This window comes from Marmota flaviventris, chromosome 8 (assembly GCF_047511675.1).
Source record: "Marmota flaviventris isolate mMarFla1 chromosome 8, mMarFla1.hap1, whole genome shotgun sequence".
Lineage (NCBI taxonomy): Eukaryota > Metazoa > Chordata > Mammalia > Rodentia > Sciuridae > Marmota > Marmota flaviventris.
Window position 1 is genome coordinate 13,917,302 of NC_092505.1, and position 21,134 is coordinate 13,938,435.

At 37.2% G+C, this 21,134-nt stretch overlaps 1 protein-coding gene across 9 annotated transcripts in view; it reads left to right on the forward strand.

Moving 5' to 3' along the window:
* Grik1 (glutamate ionotropic receptor kainate type subunit 1) overlaps positions 1 to 21,134 on the forward strand; it is a 379,604-nt gene that overhangs the window by 340,375 nt on the left and 18,095 nt on the right. For all 9 annotated transcript variants that reach the window (XM_027929135.3, XM_027929137.3, XM_027929136.3 and 6 more), the window contains 3 exons: positions 2,253 to 2,371; positions 6,609 to 6,826; positions 17,735 to 17,960. In XM_027929135.3, coding sequence (XP_027784936.1) covers positions 2,253 to 2,371; positions 6,609 to 6,826; positions 17,735 to 17,960 — 563 coding nt within the window. The remainder of the gene's footprint in view (positions 1 to 2,252; positions 2,372 to 6,608; positions 6,827 to 17,734; positions 17,961 to 21,134) is intronic.

Sequence of the window (21,134 nt, forward strand, 5' to 3'; positions counted from 1 at the left end):
GGCAGTTGCCACGTTCTATGGTCTATTTGAAAAACCCCTTCTCTTGAAAGTATAAGCCTCCTAATTCATTGCAATTAATATTTTTAAATTATTGTACAAGTGACAATAATATTGTTTAAGTAACAGCATCTTTATTCTGCATGCTGTTTCAATTAGGAGGTTCATTAATATTGGTATTCATTCCTTCAGCCCAGCAAACTACTATGGTTATAAGAGTGTATAAATTTGAAACTTAATTATATTGTTGAAACAGTAATTAAAATGTATTGGCATGGCATTGTCAATTACAGCAATATTCATAAGCTTCATGGGAATCTGCACGGTGCACCCTGCAGCTGTGGAAAAGCTTCAGGATGAGTTGGATACCATTATGGTGGGATAAACTACCAGGCTGCTATCCCCGTCCCCCAAGACTTGATGAAGAGACACTGTACACCTTCTAGAAGGTGTCCAGGGGGTTAGAGAGTAGTTTTTTCATTAAGAGAAACTATTCACCCATTTCCTTGTGCATGATTCACAGTATGCTCTGCTTTGCACTGTAGATTATATATTCACCTTACGCCCTGTTCTCCCCAATGTGTCAGCAGCCTGATACTGTTTACTGCTGAAACCTTATGGCTGGAGAGCATTCCGTATGTTCTCATTGGCTTTATGGTGCTTTAACATTACTTTGATACTCTTGCTTGCATTAAAAAAACCCAATGGCAAATGGCAAAGCTTCCAGTGCTAAGAATTATTGCATTTTTAAATCATTCCCAGATCACTTTGCTGAGCATCTGGTGATATCTCTTTGGAAAAAATAAGCACCTTTTAGCAAAGTAGCCCTGAAAAATAACCACTGAGGGAACACCTCTTCTGAGTTATAGAGGTCAGATAGACATATAGAAAAGGAAACAAAATGGATGCAATTCCCCAGATTTTTCCCACATTTTTTAATCAGTGTATTATAATTGCACATAGTGGTGAGATTTGTCATTACATATTCATACATGCACACAATATACCAATATATGTAATTTGGCCAATATCATTCTCAAGTTTCTCCCTTTCCTTCCACTCCGCCCTCCCCCAAATCCCTTTCCTCTATTCTACAGACTTCCCTTCAATTTGCATGAGATCCCTCCAACACTTATGTACTTTTCCTTTGTCCTTTCTAATTTCCCACAAGAGAAAATACAATCCTTGACCTCCTGAATTTGGCCAATTGTGCTTAACATAATGGTTTCAAATTCAATCCATTTTCTTGCAAGTGACATATCTCCATATTTTTACTTTAAATACATCCTCAGAGATATCTGGATTCCCTCCTCTTTACTAATAAAGAGACTAAAGTCAAACTGCTTGAGTTTATTTGCTAGGGTTGACTCCCTACACTATAGTTGTTTTTCCAGGAACCTGTGTTGCTTGTGGCTCTGCAGACAGAGCTATGACTATGCTATAGAAACTTCTTACCTAACTAGGGTTGGTGATTAACTGACCGTAGGACATACTTTTAAAAACAATCAAATTAAAAATGAACCAAGAGGAAATTATGAACTTAAAATTCTCCAACAACCCACACTATGGAGTTAATACTAATGTACCTCTATGCCTGGACTTTGATAATTTTCAAAGTTAACCTTGTCTATTCATTGAAGGATCCTAATGTTTTCCATATATTATACTAAAAATATCTAATAGGTCCCAAATCCAATCCCCCATTTTTATTCAGGAATTTTTTTTCAGACATGTTACCTCTTTGATGCTTTGCAAAATCATTAGACAACTCAGACTCCTTCTAAGCACCTGGCCATAGAAGTCCCTCAAAGGCATGTCACCCTTCTTCTTTGTCTCCCACAGGACCTAGCAACACAGGATCTTGGCAGTGTAGTTGCTATGCCACAAGTGTGTGTCACAGTCATCACTCCTTGGTGGGGTAAATACTTGGGATGAGGGAAGTTTTCTTTACAGTTGACCTAGTCTTTCAGTAAAATGGAAATTTAATGAAAACTCAGAAGAATTCAGTAGACCTAGATCTGAAGAGTGTGATTCCCGCTGACCGGTGGGATTTACTTAGGAATAAGAACTGGTAAACACTAACCCAAGTCTCTCGCACTTTGCTCATCAAAGCAGTAAGTTTTTGAACATGGCCTTTGGTCTTCTGGTTTGTTCTTTTATCATTAACTGTTGGGTTTTCTGCATTGCTCAGCAGGTTGTGTGGGTACCCCGTGTATCTATCTGATATTGACAGACTGTTTCTGTTGACACCACAGGTTTACACCCTACGAGTGGTACAACCCCCACCCCTGCAACCCCGACTCAGACGTGGTGGAAAACAATTTTACTTTACTAAATAGTTTCTGGTTTGGAGTTGGAGCTCTCATGCAGCAAGGTACACCGGTTGCCCTTCTCTGTCACTCGCATCCCACAGTCTGCTGACAGGCTTTCGTGCTGGTAAACTCCACCATGAAGCTAGAGGGTAGGCTGAAGCGTCATCTCAGGAATTTCAAATAATAGCCACTGACATTCTAACTAGTTCTGAAGGCAAAGAAAACGGCAAAAATATGACCTTAATGGAACTCCCTTGCTATATATCTAAAATAAGACTTCTATCAGGCAATGAATACTCATTTTCCTGTGGGTAGCAAAGGATAAAGTACCTTAGAAATTGTATACAAATTTGCATAGATGGAGGTGTCAATCTTTTCCTTTTCAGCCATAACTCCACAAGTCAGAGGTTTGAAAGGAATGAAATTTAAATGGTTTGAAGATTAAGTTCACTTAGATTCCTCCAATTGCTCACCATACCTAGAACTTTCACCTAATTACCACTCTGACAAACCCTACAGAGATTCATCTTAGCCTCCCAGGAACTTGTCACAATCTCCCTCACTGGTAACCTTAGCAACAGTAAACTGTAGGGGTTGAAGAAATAAAAATCAAACTAGAGAAATGTAGTGCATTTTATCCATTTTCTATGATTTAGGATATTTTGGCTTTGTTGCAGGGGGAGGGGTGAGTTATATTAACCTTTGGAAGAAATCCATCTCTTGTGGGTTTTCTTCAACTTTGATTCCATGCATAGGGTCTAGAAAATACTTCAAAGATTAAATACATCAATTTAAGAAAATCATAAGTCACAGATATTATTGTGTTTGGAATATCTGTTCATTTGACAATAAGCTACAAAATAAATTGGCAAAGGAAAATCCAACTGGGATATACCATTAAACTGTGTTTGTTATTTGAAATGTGAACCTAAGGTTTCTCATTAGAGAGTTGTTATCTTACCACCTGAAATGCTTATATTCTGTATCTCCAAATGAGACAGAGACAGAGCTTAAGAGCCGATAGTAATTATTCAGAAATACAAAATAACTGAAGAAACCAGGTAGATCCTCTCTTTATGCAATTATGCATAGTTTATGTGGGCACTGCTAAATAGGTACCGACACTACCTGATTTACTAGAAACCATTGGCATGAATTTAGAGCACAGCACAGAGCTATAAATCCTGCAACAAACCCCATTAGAAGCTATATCTTGCTTTACCAGTGCATTTAATTTTTTAGGGTATTTATCTTGTAAGCAATTACTTTCAAAGTGAAGGAGACCTCCTCCCCTCCCCAAAAGTTCACCTTCTTCAGCCATTAGAATAGAAAAAAAAAATGCACTTAGGTTTCACAGAGCATGCAGCAGGCTGTGCAGACATATGGCAGTGACCGCGTTCTGTCCTGTGAGAGTGCCCACCCCCAGAACTTCTCTTTCACATTCTACCTGTTTGGAGTTTACCATCATCCACAGCAAACTGTGGGATGCAGTGTCTGCTAGTTACCACTACCTTGGGTACATGACAGTCAGCCCCAACCAGACTCTGCTTGTCTTTCAGAAGTTTACCAACCTTTCTCAGGTGCAACAAACTGTTTCCATGCTCAAACTCGGGGTACTCGTGACTGTTAGTGTATCTGTCCTTGGCATGTGGCGTTGGACCAGGTAGCTCTGCTCTGTGGTGCTCTCTCTTGTTTGCAGAAGCTTTGTCACTGTACTCGATTGGAAACCATTTTGTTTAATTTCTTTCTGAATGTGATGATCAGACTTTCTCTTTTCTACAGAGCGTGAGCAAAGTCTGGATCAGGATTGGCTGTCATGTCTGCCGTAAATGGCACTAAAGAGACCTCAGCAAGTATTGTCTCTCATCCCGAATGTTTGCCAATGGTGTTTTGCTCTACTTTTATTGTTTTCATAACTTCATCCTGTAGAGTTCTGAATTCACATAAATCATCTCTTCTTCAGGGAAGCCATTTCTAAATATGCCAGTTAACACTGAGAGTCACGAAATTCACAAAATATGTGAATTAAAAAAAAATATTGAGGAATTGAGTTGATACCATCTACTGAGAGTTTAAAATGTAATTTCAGTAGGATTCTATAATATGTATCTTTTTAATTTTTAAGAGAATTCCATCCAAAAACATATTTATTTTAAAGTGTGCAATGTGAATTTATATTTTACATGTTAACAGTTGGTTATTAATCTGTCCAGTTTTACTGTCGTACAATGTACAAATGTGCAAATGTGTTAAAAGCTAATCTTTTCATGAATGTAACCAAATAACATACAGATAAATTAACAGCAGAAAATCTGCACCTATACACTAAAAAAAAATACATATATTAGCTGTGTTATTTATTTCCTGTGGCTATTTTATGAAGTAAATGGTACTTTAATGATAACCAACTAAAGATCTAAAATAATATCACATTGCTACAAGGCTGCTAGATCAATTAAGTACAAAGATATGAAATAACCTTGGGCTTTAAACACATACACCCATAGGCATATAAATCCCATTTAACCACAAGATTAAAACAACAACAACAAATTATTCCACTAAATCCTTGGAGGCAATTTAATGGAAACTATTATAAATTTATGTAATATTACACACCCAAATTTAAACAAACAAAAGAAGGAAATGCAAACTGCAGTCCAACCACTTTTCTCATTAAGAGGGAGTAAAGCACAAAGATCCCTAATAGCATTAGGAGAATAGATCTGTTTATTCAAAGCCCAGAATCTCTGCCAACCTTCATCTGCTTATCACCAGCCTTGAGCTAGCTTTAACTTCGTGAGCAACGTGTGTGTCTGTTTATAGATTAAACCTGAGCATAAAATCATTTATTTGTAGATTGGGAGACTCCAATTTCCCCTTCTATCTTAAGCCATTATTAACAACAAAATTTCAAGACACCAAATCGGTATAGATAGAGAAAGGATCCTTTAAACAAGATATTGGACCTACTCTACTTTGTCCTCTAGGGTTTTCCACTCAGAGGGTTTTTGACTGGTCTCAAAAACTCTCGTGTTCTCAGATTCCCAGAGGAAATGCTAAGTACAGGACCAAGGGTCAATTCCAGGCAAATGGACTAGACAAAATGCATTCATGAATCAGTACAACTTGAACTCAAATTGTACCTCTGGGCCCTTCTGCTTCTGCTCCTGTGTTTGTAGACATCCACAATTCAGTTAGATCAAAATTGAACCAGACCATGTCTAAGATGTCTGCCTTTTATGTAAACTTAGCCGATATCCTTTCTTTCAGAAAAGAAAATTTTCTTGGTAAACATAATAAGTTCTTCTATGCTATCTTTAAAATGTAATCATCTGAGCCGAGCACTGTGGCACACGCCTGTAATCCCAGGGGCTACGGAGGCTGAGACGAGAATTGAGAGTTCAAACCCAGCCTCAACAATAGCAAGGTGCTAAGCAACTCAGTGAGACCCTATCTCTAAATAAAATACAAAATAGGGTTGGGGATGTGGCTCAGTGGTTGAGTGCTCCTGAGTTCAATCCCTGGTATTCCCCCAAAATAAATAATCATCCGAATGATACCCAAAATGTATATTCTTACTAAGAAGGGCCTCTCTCCAGCCGAGAAACAGCCAGGTTTTGAAGTGTCCTTAAGAAATAGCACTTTTTTAAAGGACATAATTAGATTTTTCAAGGAATATATTCTTTTTTACCAAACATATGACTCTACATTAGAAAAACATAATTGTGACTTTAAAAGTAACATAAAACTAGTAAAATAATTCATTCACCATCATGTATGACTGCATCTTAATTCATTTTATTAAAAAATTTCATTGTAAATGACATGTGATAAATGACATAATATGTTAATTTTTGAAAGTTTTTTATATTCTTTAACCTTAAATAAACATAAGTTAGCATTTTAATTTTTTTCATAGTTATAAAAAGTCCTGGAACATTTTAATTCACACTATAGGATGTATTTTAGACAAGAATAAATGGACAGAAGTCTTACGATTAATGTTTCAATTTTAAGCAGCTAAACTAAATTTTAGACAAGGACCATCTCAGGGTTAGAGCCATTTTAATACCATCAGCTGTTGATAAATGATATTTTCAGCAAAAGTGATGACTACTGATTTTTAAAAAGGATCATTTATACTTTGCTCCATTTCTTTAAAAAAGCATTTATTTTGTCTACATACATGATTGAGAGTCCTTGATTGGCTTATCACCCTAGAACAGAGTCCAACTGTTAGTCTTCCCTTTTCTTCTCCCTCTGTTTAACACTTTTACTCTGATGATAACACCACAGGATCAGAGCTGATGCCCAAAGCTCTATCGACCAGAATAGTTGGAGGAATTTGGTGGTTTTTCACCCTAATCATCATTTCGTCCTACACTGCCAACCTGGCTGCCTTCTTGACAGTAGAGAGAATGGAATCCCCCATAGATTCAGCAGACGATCTGGCAAAGCAAACCAAGATAGAATACGGGGCGGTCAGAGATGGATCAACAATGACCTTCTTCAAGGTAAGAAGCTGACTGCGTTCTCATCCTGGAGAGAAAGAGGGAAAAATAAGAGTCCATTCAATTCAAAATGGGAAATTTCTTAATAAAATAAAACATATAGTGACACAGCCCCACTACCAGGAGTCCCTGCACCTTCAGCAGTCAGCATAAAGTGATTTATTTAGTCATCAACTTGGTATTCTCAGATCCACAGATCTGTCTTCAATATCCTTCTGGTCTTCACACCATAAAAAACAAAAGATGCTTTCTGAATACAATATAGCCACCTGTTAAATAATCACTCATTTATTTTACCCACAAAAGAAAGACTTCTTAATCTGAAGTTCTCAGAACAAGACTCCTTGAATATTATTGTTTTGTTCTTTTTGTTCTATACTTAATGAGATAGAAGCAGATGACAAAAATAGGTGTCGATGTTGGCATTTAGTTGGAGAATTTAAAACCATAACAACAACAACAAAAATGCCGGGGGACTGTGGTATAATACTGCATCTATAATACAATATCCCCAGCCATGCCTGATGTTTTCCAGCAGCCCGCTTACCAGGTACCAAAGCAGAGTTAAATTAGAGAGGGTTTAGTTTTAAAGTCAAGTGCATTTCCTCGTTCAGGTATTTTAAATTACTTACGCAGAATAATGAAATTGGTTTTTTGCACTTGCTTATGGAGTAAGCCTTACTAATTTTATTATCAAATCTCAGATACTATAATTCCCATAGGGAAAATATGAATTTGAATAGATCTGCCAGGTTTATGAAGATCATGAAGTTTAGCCCTTCATTTTATGTGTGAAGAGAACAAGACCTTTGGAACCTCAGTGATCCGCTTGCAATCACATACATGGTTCCTATCAGAGAAGGGGTTGGGATCTTCTTTCAAGAAACACTGGCAGAGATGGATGTGCTTGTGAGAAAAAGGAAAACAACTATCAGAGCTAAAATAAACTCTTACAAGAGTAATAAATCAGAAGGTAGGTTTGTATTAAGAGTAAACTAGCAGGCACAGTGGTACACACCTGTAATCCCAGCAGCTTGGGAGGCTAAGGCAGGAGAATTATGAGTTCAAAGCCAACTTCAGCAAAAGCAAAGTGCTAAGCAACTTAGAGAGACCCTGCCTCTAAATGAAATACAAAATAGGGCTCGGGATGTTGCTCAGTGGCTGAGTGTCCCCGAGTTCAAATCCCGTTGCCAAAAAAAAAGAATAAACTATACCTAAGGTTTTATCAAAAAGCAGAGTAATGTAAAAGGTAGGATTATTTTTATTTTTCCTGTACGTTAAGAAAAATATTTCAAACACTTTTTCATTTTAAAATTATGTCATTGATTTAATAAATGTATAAATCTTGGTGATTGTTTCATCCCTGAACACTAGTATCTTAAGGACAAATTATAATAAATATATGGCTTTCCAAGCTTCTGAAAATATTTTCCTAGAATCAATGGCATAACGAGACACAAGTTACCCCAAGCTAGTGATTAATGATGGGTCTTGTCAGAAACTAGGAAAGTCACTTGCCAGGTACATGGTACAGATGGACGGTACCTAAGTAGAACATGGTATGTCTGAAAAAATATCTGAAATGATTTACCTCCTCCATTAATATCAAAGAGTTTTAAAGTTCCAGGAAATGAGCTACTAACACAGAAGAGATTCTACGTCCTTCAATTTGACATTAGGAAGAGGCTGGTCTGCCCTTTGCAAAGCTATAGACCTGACTTTTCCACTGTGCAAAGATCTGTGTCTTTACAAAGCATCCTTTGCGTTCATTTTGATTTGTTTTTTTTTTTCTCATGTGCTTCTGTGAATGTGCAGGGGGCTGGATCCCCTTTTTCCTGGCAGGACCCTGGGTTGACAGCATGAAGGTGTGCTTTAATAATGCACTTCTAGAACACAGGCATGTGCTGCTCTCAACTGCTACTCCCTGGGCTGATCCCTGTTCCTGAAAATGAGGCACAAAGGAAAGTGGTCTCTCAGGGCACCCGGCAAATGATGAGGCAATGAGCACCGTAGGGAGAGAGAAAGTGCTGAAATTGCAAACAGCATCAGTGGAAATAGCTGCAGGCACGGTGTGCTCACCTGAGTCTCACATGCTGTTTCTAAATGCTTTACATGCGTTCTCTCGTTTTATTCCTTTAAAGGGTAACTGAGGTAAGTACTGATATTTGATAAGGAAAACGAGGCACAGAGAGACCGAGTAGCTTGCCCCGAAGTTACAAAGTTAGCAATGGAGAAGAGTCAAGGGTCGAACTTTAGAGAGTTGTAGAAAGCTCACTCCTCAGGATAGTGACCTGATCTGCTTTATTTGCTATTATATCACCAGAGCTTAAAACAGTACCTGGCACATAATATGTATAAATGCTCACATAAGTTCTCTTAGAGAAAAAAAAAAAGTTCTATCAGAGAAGGAGAGAGAGAGAGAGAGAAAGGAGAGAAAGCAGCAGAGAGAGGTGTATGGATACAAAGAGACCCACACAGGAAGAGACACTGCTGCCAAGTTCCTCCTTTTACAAGTTAGCTTGTGGTCCTGCAACTCTATTTACCAAGAAGAAATTTATTTGCAAAAAGAGAACAAGGACTAAATCCGATTTGGTTTTCCCCTTGAGGGAGGCAAGCTGTCAGAAAGCTTCAGAGGGATGCACACTCAGAGTTCTTAAGCTGGATTATTCCACAAGGGAAAGAAATGTTCCAGCCTTTTAGTTCCTAGGGTCGTTTCACCCTGAGAATTAAGACACTGAGTGACAGCAGTTTCAGGCACAAGGACCCAATCCTGACCTCGCTGCACTCTCACATTTCAACCTTTGGTGGTCCATCCTGGCCTCCTCCCACCCTCCCTCTCTTAAGTAAAAACAATAACCTCTCTTGGGCTGTCAACTGAATTAGGAAAGCAAGTGCCTTGTCCAAGTTAGCATCTTCTGTTCAGTTGTTGGAGCAAAAGCCATTTGCTCAGATGGGTTCTGTCTGGATTCAATCATGAAGAAATTTCTAATAAGAAACATTTTCTCATCACACACAGCGTAATGAGTGTTTTTGTTCCCAGAACAAAAACATCCCTCTAGCAGCGCCCTGATGTAGAAAACTGTCCCTTTGCTTTTGAGTTGATTTTTAAATCATCTTGCAACAAAAGAAGAGGCTGTTGTATGGGGGGCTACAATCACAAACTATATGACCAAAAAAAATGCACTAATCCCTCACATTTTATCTCTAGGTCACAAACAAGGGATGTTTTCAGTGAAGTATCTCCTTGAAAGGAGTGGCCAGAAGTCTCTCACTAAAGTTTCAATTAAAATCCATTGACATTTTCCCCTAGACTGTTATTTTTTATAAATAGCACAACACCATAGATTTTAGAATACTGGTGTTCAATTTTTAACATGGAAACCCCCACCAAATTTAGTCTTTTATAAACAGCTCAAGTGAGGTTCCACTCTGTACCCTCTGAATCAGGTAAGGCAGAGGAGATAGGCGGACAGTTTTTAAGTAAGTACTGGGTCAAGGTTATGCAGGTCTGAGAAGGGAGAGGCAGTCGCAATTTTCCTTCATTGAGTCATTTGTACGTAGAACAATGAAATTGATCATCAAAGATTATATTTATTAAAAACAAGGACTGAACCATAAATTAAACACCACAAAGTTTCCCAAAGTTTTAAATGGACCTCCTAAATTCTAACCACATTGCACATTAAGAAAAGAACACAACCCTATGTTTTGTGGCCAAGGTCACTTAGCTAATGCTACTTATTAAGCACTACATTTTCCCAAGTTCACTAGTGCTCAGATCTTAAGTCTTAAGCACTGTGAATAATATAATAGCCTCTTTGATCAAAGGGTGTCAGTCACCATGAGGACAAGCAGCAAGACAAGACTAGAGAAGGCAGAGCACTTCCTCAACCATCCAGGGACTGTTGGAGATGTTTCAGGAAACTGTGCTCAGGGCATCGGTATCAGGGGATCTTTTTTCCCCTTTATCAAGACTTCAGTTCGTTAATAGACCATGCTTAAAAGTCAAAAATATTCATAATTCATAACTTCAATAGACTTTAAGAAAATTTTGAAACAAACTCTTGTATTACTACTGGCATAAAACTAATTAATGATATAATATTCAGTGGATTATTTGTTTTGCTGGTGAATTGTTTTGCCCTTTTGTTCAAAAAGTAAAGGTTTTTCCAGCCCTCCTGAATCTCTGGGACCAGCACAAGAATCTTAAGAGGTAGAGACAAAGAACAGTCCATCTGTGGTCGAGCTCTGTGAACCTTAGGTGGGTAAAGTTCCCCTAAGGTCTCCATGACCTATTTCTCATTTTGTACCCAAGAAAACTGAAAGCAATGACATCTGGCTACAACTTCCCTTTATAAATGTGGCACTGAGACGTTCCTGGTTTTCCCTCCCTCTCTCTCTCTCCTTTTCTCATTGAAAATAGGAAATATACAAAAATTCCATTTTCTCTATGTTGTAATTCTATTAATACCTTTATGGAATAATGAAATTGTCCAAATTTTGGTTTCACAGTGACAGTATAACAAGTCATATTTCCCCCCATGTTAAAAGAATGATTATTACAACTAAAAAAAAAAAGTCTAATAACCTGAAACAAAAGATTTCTCAATGCCCTTTGTGAATAATCATCCAGGGAGGATGATGGTTCTGGCCTGTGGTTTGGAGATTAGGAATACCAGACAGTCTTCTCAGGACATATGACTAACATCCAGTGCTGGGATATAAGTGAATGTTTCACACTGCAGAGTCTGGAGCCAGAGAGCCTGGGATCAAATCTCAGTCTACTGCTCAGTGGCTGTAGCAAGTTACTTCAACTCTGAACTATGGGTTTCCTATCTGTAAATTGAGGCTATTATCTTAGCTCATAAGATTATTTTAAAGACTAAAAAAAATTAATAGAAGTGATAAGCTTGCTGCTTGGCAAACTATAAGCAATTTTTAAAGTTATATGACTACCACCAATAATATCATCACCATCATTATCAAACCCTCATCTTTGCTATAAGTCCTAGTTTTTCCATTCCTCTGGATTTAAAAATACTCTAGTTTGACCTTCACTCAGCTTCTTTACTGTCAATAATCTCTGGAATGTGTGACTTCTGCTAATGGACAGGAAAATCCAGAGAGAGGGCCAGGGCCCAAGATTTCAAAGGTATCCAGAGGCCTGATCAACAGAGACCCTAATCCTTGGGAGCCTTTCCTAAGCCTTTCTGTGGCTTTTGCAGAAGAACACTTTCCAGATGGCAGGTAGGCAACAGATGGCGAGGCTGCCCTTAACATTGAGCTGAGGAGTAGAGTGAGGCAGCTCAATTTAATTCAGTGCAATTTATATATTTTCCAGGATCTCCAACATGGCATGACTGCAATTGGCACTACATGGATGGGATGGGAGGGGAAAAGGATAGAATCTTTCAGGAGGCCTGAGGATCTGAATAGCAATAAGAAGCAAAATGCATGCAGACCTGTTCAATATTGTACAGCCTGTGGCTAAGGATGGATTATATGGACAGGAAGCAGGGTGGACACCTGAAGAATTCCTTGTGAGCCAAATTGGCTATGAAATACTCCTGTCAGAAATACTTCTGGGGGGAGTCTTGCCTTGTAACAAATCACTATCCTCCCAGACTCAAGCCAGAGGATTACATAGATTAGATCGTGATTCAGTCTAAAATGACTTGGATAAAATAGGTTTAAAGAAATCATAACAGACTTGTCATTTCTGGCTTTCATGGTCTAGGGACTTTGGACCAGCTGTGGGAATAAGGGACTCTCTAACCTTTCTAATCTCCTTCCAGTGAGTGGTTAGGTTCTGTCAGCAGCCCAAAAGACATTTCAAGGAAGTCCTGAGTTCTGCACCAGTGGGACTGAAGCAATGAGCTATTATGAGCAACAGATTTCAGACAGAAATAATCATTGAGGGAAGCAAAAGATGAAAGAAATTACTCCAACGTCTCTGCATAGGAAGGTACTCTTCATATAAACACTATTAGCCCAGACTAGAAAAATCCAACTAATTTTATCATGAGTGTCAAAAACATTTGGTCTCCATTGATTTAAAATGTATTTGTTTGGGAGGAAATTTGAGGTCAATTTAAGTTAACCTTTTCCAATGACTGGTATATTGCCAGTAATAAACCAATCTTTTTGTTTTTTTTAAACTCTGGACAGGAGAAAAACATGAAAAATATATTATCAAAGGTGTTTAAATCCCACTGAGGGAATTTTCTAAAGGGAACCCATAAATTTTTGAAATCTTGGAGAGTTTTCCAATGTCACAACTTTCTATCAATTCCAGATAAAAGCATAATTAGCTGCAATGATCACATACACATTTAAAAGACAGAGACCCCTCTAGATCATAAATGCTTTCTTCAAAGTAATTGTTATGCATTGAATCATATATATGCATGAATATTTATTATTTAATGAAAACGATATTTAATATTCTGTTAGATGAAATAGTGGTCTCTAAGGCAACTATTTACCTCCAATGTAAATGTTTTGCAAGTTTGGTTTTCTATGCCTTTGGCTGATTTTTAAGGTTTTTCTTATATCAGAACTTACCTAAAGTAAAAGTAAATTGGAGATTTTAAAATGTAATTGTGTTGATATTTCATTTGTTCGATGTGTATATATTTATCACATTCATTTTTGCTAAGAAAACAAGAATCAAATAGCAATTGTTTATTCCCAGTGTGTGTGTATATATATATATATATATATATATATATATAGATAGATAGATAGATAGATAGATTTATGGACACAGGTAAAAGTAAACATATGTAAAAATAGATGAAAGTATGAAATCTTTAGACACCCTGGTCTGAAGGAGAAATGCCTAGTTATCGATTTATTGCATAATGGGATTATACATCATCACTGTAGAAGGCCAGTAACCTGGCTGGAGAAACAGTGTGATAAGTAACACTTATCTTAGTAAAAATGAAAAAATAGAAAGAGATTTCTATAAAATGGAGGTTTTGTCCATCTTAAAAGTAAACCACACCCTAGAAAATGCACTTATTTTACATCATATTGCAGAAACCTTGCAACTGAAAACAGTGAAATTATATGGAAGTCAAAATATTGTTAAAGGAAGAGAAAATGTAACCACATTTTCTTCCAGATTCCAACTGTCACACATCCTGAAACATTGTCTAAATTCTGTCTTAAATAAATGTAAGCTGTTAAAAGTCATGTAAATAGTTCCCATACATTATGTGCTAAAAGTACAAGTGTTGCAATAGCTCTTGCTATAATAGAAAGATGCCGCAACTACTTACTCTTAATTATCTCCTTGGAAAATTTGTTGGTTCTGTTGAAACATTCAACAAGCCATGAGTTGGATGCTCTGTGTATTAAAACAGGTAGCTGATTCTCCATTGGTTAAAAACACAGACTCGGGAACAAGACTGCTGAGATCAAAGTTTGGTTTTATCATTTCTTCATATAGTATTCTACTTCCAAATCTGTAAAACAGATATTATAATGGTCTCTCTCATATGATTGTTGTGAAGATTTAGTGATTTAATGTATACAAAATGCTCAAAATAGTGCTTGGTACCCAGTGAACACTGAGCTTTTATTACTGTCTTTAATTTTTAGTTTTTTTAATATATATATATATATATATATATATATATATATATATATATACACACACATACACACACACACACACACACACATTGTAAATCACTTTACAGGAAATGTTTAACTTGCATGGTCATCAATATTGATTCAGTAGTACTCTCTTTTAGCAGATTCCCCATGAAAGTGCTTATTCTTTGCCAACAATGTTTCAACAGCATCAGGATAGCCACATAATCAGGTTAAAACCGACAAAAATGAACTGATCTAAACCTCATGCCTTTTTTAAAAAAATCCTAAATGATTTCAGATTTAACAAATGAGGCACTTTCAGTTATAGCATCTTATTAAGAAGCTTGGAGGGCATTACAAATATTCTAATTAACTTTTGACATATCTGTTGAAATGAAAGACAATCATGGCTTTCATTGTTTAAATATACTGTATAACTCCAACTACAGGGTGAAGAATACACTGGCTCAGGATGCATTTTCTTTCCAAATCATGATAAGAGGAAAAAAAGTAATTTAGAAATCTTGCAACTGTTGAATATTGAGGCAGCAGTACATGATCTCTCTTCTTCTTGAGCTTAGATCATTTTGAGCTCTAGGGAGCACTTAAAGTAGAATGAACCACATACTAAGCAAGTGCCATAAGACCACAGCTAGCTAAGTCCTCTGTGAATTTAGAAAGTAATGAAGTCTTTTGCCACAGAAAATTTGAGACTCGCACCTGACAGGGACCTAATAACAACTATATAGGGTTTGTGCATCCCTTTTACATGTCCTTCAATTCCTTGGATGCCTTATCAAACTCTCCACATTTTATCCACTTATCATATCTAAAAATAACCATTTGCTTTTGTCTGATCTTTTGTCCCCAAATTCCGCAGACCAAAAATCCAGTTTTCTAAACATTTATGGCATTCATTTTTTTAATTTATTTTTTAGTTGTATTTGAACACAATATCTCTATTTTATTTATTTATGTGGTGCTGAGGATCGAACCCAGGGCCTCTCACGTGCGAGGTGAGCACTCTACCCCTGAGCCACAACCCCAGCCCCAACATTCATTTTAATATGATGGAAAATGTTCCATGGAACGTTTTATATGGAGGCTGATTCTTTTCTCTAACTTTTTTTTTAGTTGTAGTTGGACACAATACCTTTATTTTATTTATGTATGCTTATGTAATGCTGAGATCGAACCCAGGGCCTCGCACATGCTAGGCAAGCGCTCTACCGCTGAGCCCCAACCCCAGCCCCTGAGGCTGATTCTTATTTTGTATTAACATGAAACAACTAGTGAGGTGCTTTGAGAAATAATATCAGTCCATGAATTAAAGATATATTTCACCTGTAGATCAAATAAGATTATTCTCAAAAGAATTGTGGCAATGTAGACATCCACCTCCCCAGATCAGCATGAAAGAGTGGAAGAGCATTGAACTACATATTGGGGGTCCTGAGGTCCAGAATTTGCTCTGATATTAACTTGCCTTGTGACTTTTTGAAGTCTCCAAACCTTCTGTACCAAAATTCCTCACCTATAAAAGTAGCAGTTTGAATGAGCCAATCTCTATCTAAAGTCTCTAACAACGTTAAAATTTCATACTTCAAAGAAAATTATTTTCCCTTAAGGTAATTTCCTTATGAAGGAATCATTTTCCTAGCTTAACATCCACTGCCCTAAGACAGACTGACCTCCCTGCAGTTGTACAAGTAGTGCTTTATGATACGTTCAGCATTTTACAGTCTCTTCGAGGCTGGATTCACACAGCAAATGAAGCATTGACCCCCAACCTCCAAACATGACTTTGTTGTGGAAACATGAGCTCCAATTTGCAGGTGTCTCTAGGGTTGAGAAATAACTCTCAGGGGCCTAATTCTGACAAAATGAGTTCTATAAAATACCAATATCTATAAGGTGCTGTTTATTGAATTGTTATTTGTCTTACAAGATCTTTTTCAAGGGGCTCTTTAAATGCCTAACAATACAAAAAAAAAAAAAAGCCATCGGTCTTCCCCTAACTCATGAAGCCTACAGTTTAACCCAGATCTTATATAGAGTTAGGAATTGAGTGAGTTCCCAGAAATTGAGCAGGAATAAGCACAGAATTGATTCCACAAGTGTTCCATTTACTGCCTACAGCCCTAAATCATGTTTTAAGTCTCTTTGCACTCCTAGGATGGTACAGCCTATGCTTTCCAAGGAGTCTTCCTAATGCTTCAAGTGTGTATGTGTGTGTGTGTGTGTGTGTGTGTGTATGAGAGAGAGAGGAGAGAGAAAGAGAGGAGAGAGAGAGAGAGAGAGAGAGAGAGAGAGAGAGAGAGAGAGAGAGAGAGAGAATGCTCATGATGGGGTTAACTTGAAAATGTCAGTAACTCCCATGATGACTTTCATCTTTGAAATAAATGGAGGACAGTACTGATGCAAATGAAGACAAATTCAGGGGGAAAACTTGGAACAATATGAAAATTACAGAGTGAAATGCAAAATGCCTAATCACAGATAGCTATTCAAGAGAACAGAAAATTCATATGTAAGCAATGTGGAAATTTAGGCAGTATATTTTAACAAAGAAAAAAGAAGATAATGAGATAATGGTGTGTATTTATAGATGCATATATCTTATATCATATATAGTAGATCATTGCATCTATCAAAAAAAGCTGAAGAATAAAAGACAAAATCATAGAACACTTTGAAATGAAATATGCAGTCCTCATTATCTGTAATACGATTGCAATGAAAAATTGTATACAAAAAGTATGAAGAGTTTTCTGATCTGAATATTAAATTGGAAAGAGCCTTTACATTCTAGATTTTGTAGAAAAGATAAGAATGAATGGCAGTTCTTTCACAAACAATGTAAAGAAGGCAAATGCTTTATTCCAGGGCTGTTCTCTCAAAGGAATACTGATGAGGGATTGAGAGTTGCATACTTGAAAAACGTAAGACAAAGCCCTGGATCTGATGGGCCATGGTGTTTTGTTCACACTGTTCATCTGTCAAGCACAGTCATTGATGCCAATGTTCATTCTTCCTTAACCAAAACCAAGCAAAGGACCTGGAGTCCATCACTCTGTCGAATCTTCTTTTTCTCCGCAGCTGTCTCAGTGCCTCCAAGTGCTTTTTGTAGTGAATTGGGTTCATTTCAGCTACCAAACCAAAGTCCCAGGACCATCCATCTCCATTCCCTACCTGAGGGGAAAAGAGTTTTTCCCATATTATTTGAACCTCTGGGATGTTGAGTAGCTTCCAACCCTATTTTTTCCAGCACTCTTCTGCTGGTGGGTGTGTTTTTTCTCCCTGCAGAAATCAAGGATATCCACCTATGAGAAGATGTGGGCTTTCATGAGCAGCAGGCAGCAGACTGCCCTGGTTAAAAACAGTGACGAGGGGATCCAAAGAGTGCTCACCACAGACTATGCCCTGCTGATGGAGTCCACCAGCATTGAGTATGTGACTCAGAGAAACTGCAACCTCACTCAGATTGGGGGCCTCATTGACTCCAAAGGTTACGGCGTGGGAACGCCTATTGGTAAGCGGGGCTAGGCATTAACCAGGATGGAGATGGGCCATCTGGATTGCAAGTGCTTCATGGGAAAGCCTGCCAGACCTTAGCAGACTATAATTAAGAGAAAGATCCATATCAATCAGACACATGGTCTGAATTTTAGATTCCCAGAGAGTCAACCTAATAAACCTTCTACTATAATTTCTTTCAAGTTCTACCATAGCATAAGCATTTAAAAGTATATAGGTCTTATTATCTTAAGAGGATATTTTCCCAATTACTCCTCTTCACAATATTTCCTTTGATGTTAACATAGTCTATACAGTTTCTCTGCTTTAAATTATATTAGAATCTGAGAAAATTAATTCTGCATATAGATGAAGATTTATACTGCACATAGAGGACTAGTATTTCATGTCAATAGATGAAAAATCAAGGCTATATCTATCAAAAGAAAAAGTATAAAGATTACCTTATAATTATAATTTGTTCAGGCATAAACTAGATTCAATGATAACTATCTAAAATCTCCAAATGTTCCAGTTGTTTGACTCTGTAGCACCATTTTCCCTAGGGAAATTATAAGTTGGTAAGAATATGTACCCATATAACATCTTCCTGGGTGACAGTCATAGACATGAACAGAATATTTTTCTGCTGTTTCCCTCTCTATAGAAAAACTGCATTGTAAAAGATTCTGGTGTGGTAGAATAGGTAGGTAACCTACTGCTCTCAAGTGAGTCCTGTTACTTTGTTCATAAGCATTCTAATGGAAAGGAGTCAGGGCTCATCCAATGAGAAGAAATCCTAATTGCAGTCAAGCCAGATAATTGAGAGCCTAAGGTAGATTTGATTTGCTAGTTTGTATTATTTAGTTATTGTTTGAAAGGTATTGTTCAGTTGGACTCTCAACATTAGACAGGGATCACAACTAAAATGCTTATTGAGTCCAAGTCTCTCCCTAAATGAGGAAAGCTTGTTTGCTTGCAGAAATAGGAGGGAATCCTGGCAGCCCTAGTCTATTACAGACACAGAACTTATCTGAAGGAGGCTTCTGGACAGCCAGCCATAGACATGTGGGAATTTGAGAGAAAGTTTGTCAGATGTAATTCATTTATCCACACAAAACAAATCCACATTTTCAGTGAAATCTTTTAAAGTTTTAATTTGGCACCTAATTAATTTTTTAAAAGGCTTGTGTATCCTGCATTTAACTTATTATTCAACTGTATAGACTATATTAATACTAGTTGAATTAACTAAGTAAAGGTCAACTGTCTTCAACATTTACAATGAATATACAGTCAATTTGACTCCCTTATATCTACCTGGTGTTAGAAATATATGGTATGGGGGAAATAACTTTATGTATGTCTTCTACAAAAATCTGCAGAACAAATTGGGTTAGGGGATCTGTCATTACCTTTTTAGCCTTTAATTTCCAGTAACTTTTCTTGATAAAATACCAGTATTGCTAGTGAAGTGTAGCTTTTTTTTCCCCCAAGAGTAAAACTGCTATAATTTAGCAACCTGTTTTTCATGGGACTCTGGGGGGATGGCAAACCACAAACTAAAAGGTTACTGTGCAGTTTTTTTTATTTTAAAAACAATATCCTACCTCCCTAATCAAGCTTTGCTACCTAATTTTAGATAACAAGGGGTGGGAAAGTTAGATAGATGCTATTGAAAACCTCTGGGTGCCTACATATGAATGAGGTTGACTCTTAGATAGATAGATAGATAGATAGATAGATAGATAGATAGATAGATAGAGATATAATATTTATATATAACATATACATATATAAATTATGGAGAGATCTGAAGGTACCTATTAGTCTCTTTTTTGCCAACCTCACCCATAACAAATTCCAAAGTTAAAAGAGGCTTCCTCCCTCCCAAGATGAAAAGAAATATACTTCAGGAATTTTTCATAGCGGCTATAAACCTGTCATGCTTTTAAACCAAGAACAATGAAGGAATAATTGGAACAGATGGCAGACCTCAGAGAGAATACATCCATTGGGAATGCAGCTGTTGGATAAATTTTTGAGATGTTCCTTCTATGATGAATTGACTCTTTAAGAAAGATCAGTTGCTATTCAGAAAGATCTGTGTGTACACATATACATTTTTTTTTCGAGTGACTTGTAATAAGTCACTTCTAATGTCACTCAATCCATATAAGCAATAATATCAAAGACTGACACTAAAATACATACAGATATCAAAACCTCTCAAAACCCTGTGGCCCAACCCTGACTGAGCCCTTGAGGCTCCACTCTCTCCAATAATGAGAGACTGGCAAAGATGTACCAGTTGCAACACAGAATTGAAAACTTTACTTCTTAAAGATTCTCGGGACAGAAGCTCTGGAAATGTGCCTCCTGAAGGATTTAAAATAAAGCTTCAGGAGAATGAGAGCAGTTAAGGTTTGAACAGGTTACCAGGAGCCTGGAAATTGCCTTCCTTAGAGACCAACTTTAAACAGAAATTGTATCTCCATCTGTCTGAAATGTTTTGGGTACTGTGCAGCCTGGAGGCAGAGGAGAGCGACAGTCAGCATTTATTGAGTGCCCACTGTGTATACTGCTATGATCACTGTGGCAGCTACCACTGTACGAATCATTCTTGAACCCTTCAAAGCACTTTCCTGTACCTTGAAGCAAAGTGCTCCTGGTTCACCTAATTGCTCACATGCTGTGGGTATGTTAATGGTGCTAATTTTGACATCGGTCATTATTCTGGGGGTGTTTAAGCAAACAGCCAACATCTTTTAATGTGGCTTTCAAGACCCATTTTCTCACCAAAAATCCATACTCTTAATTGACAAGACATAATCTCCCTCTGAAGCATTTTGCTCTTCTTTTAAACTCAATTTTGAGTGCTAATCATTACTTTTAAAAATCTTAGGAGAAAAGAAATGACAAATGCTACAAATGTTAGCACTTTTCAAACTTAACCATGCCACAAGAGGAAAAGCATATTTGGGGGTGGGGGAGTGATGTGGGAGCACTTTGATGAAAACAGCACCAAGAAGTAAGAAGTAAGGAGAATTGAATTTGATTCTTGGCTCTGCCAGTAACTATTAGTTTCACTCATACTTTCAGATTCAAGATTTCTACCAAGAGTGACTTTAAAATCTGTAAGCAGAGAAAGCCAGTATGTACTACTTTCCTACTGAGTAAGAGAAATGCT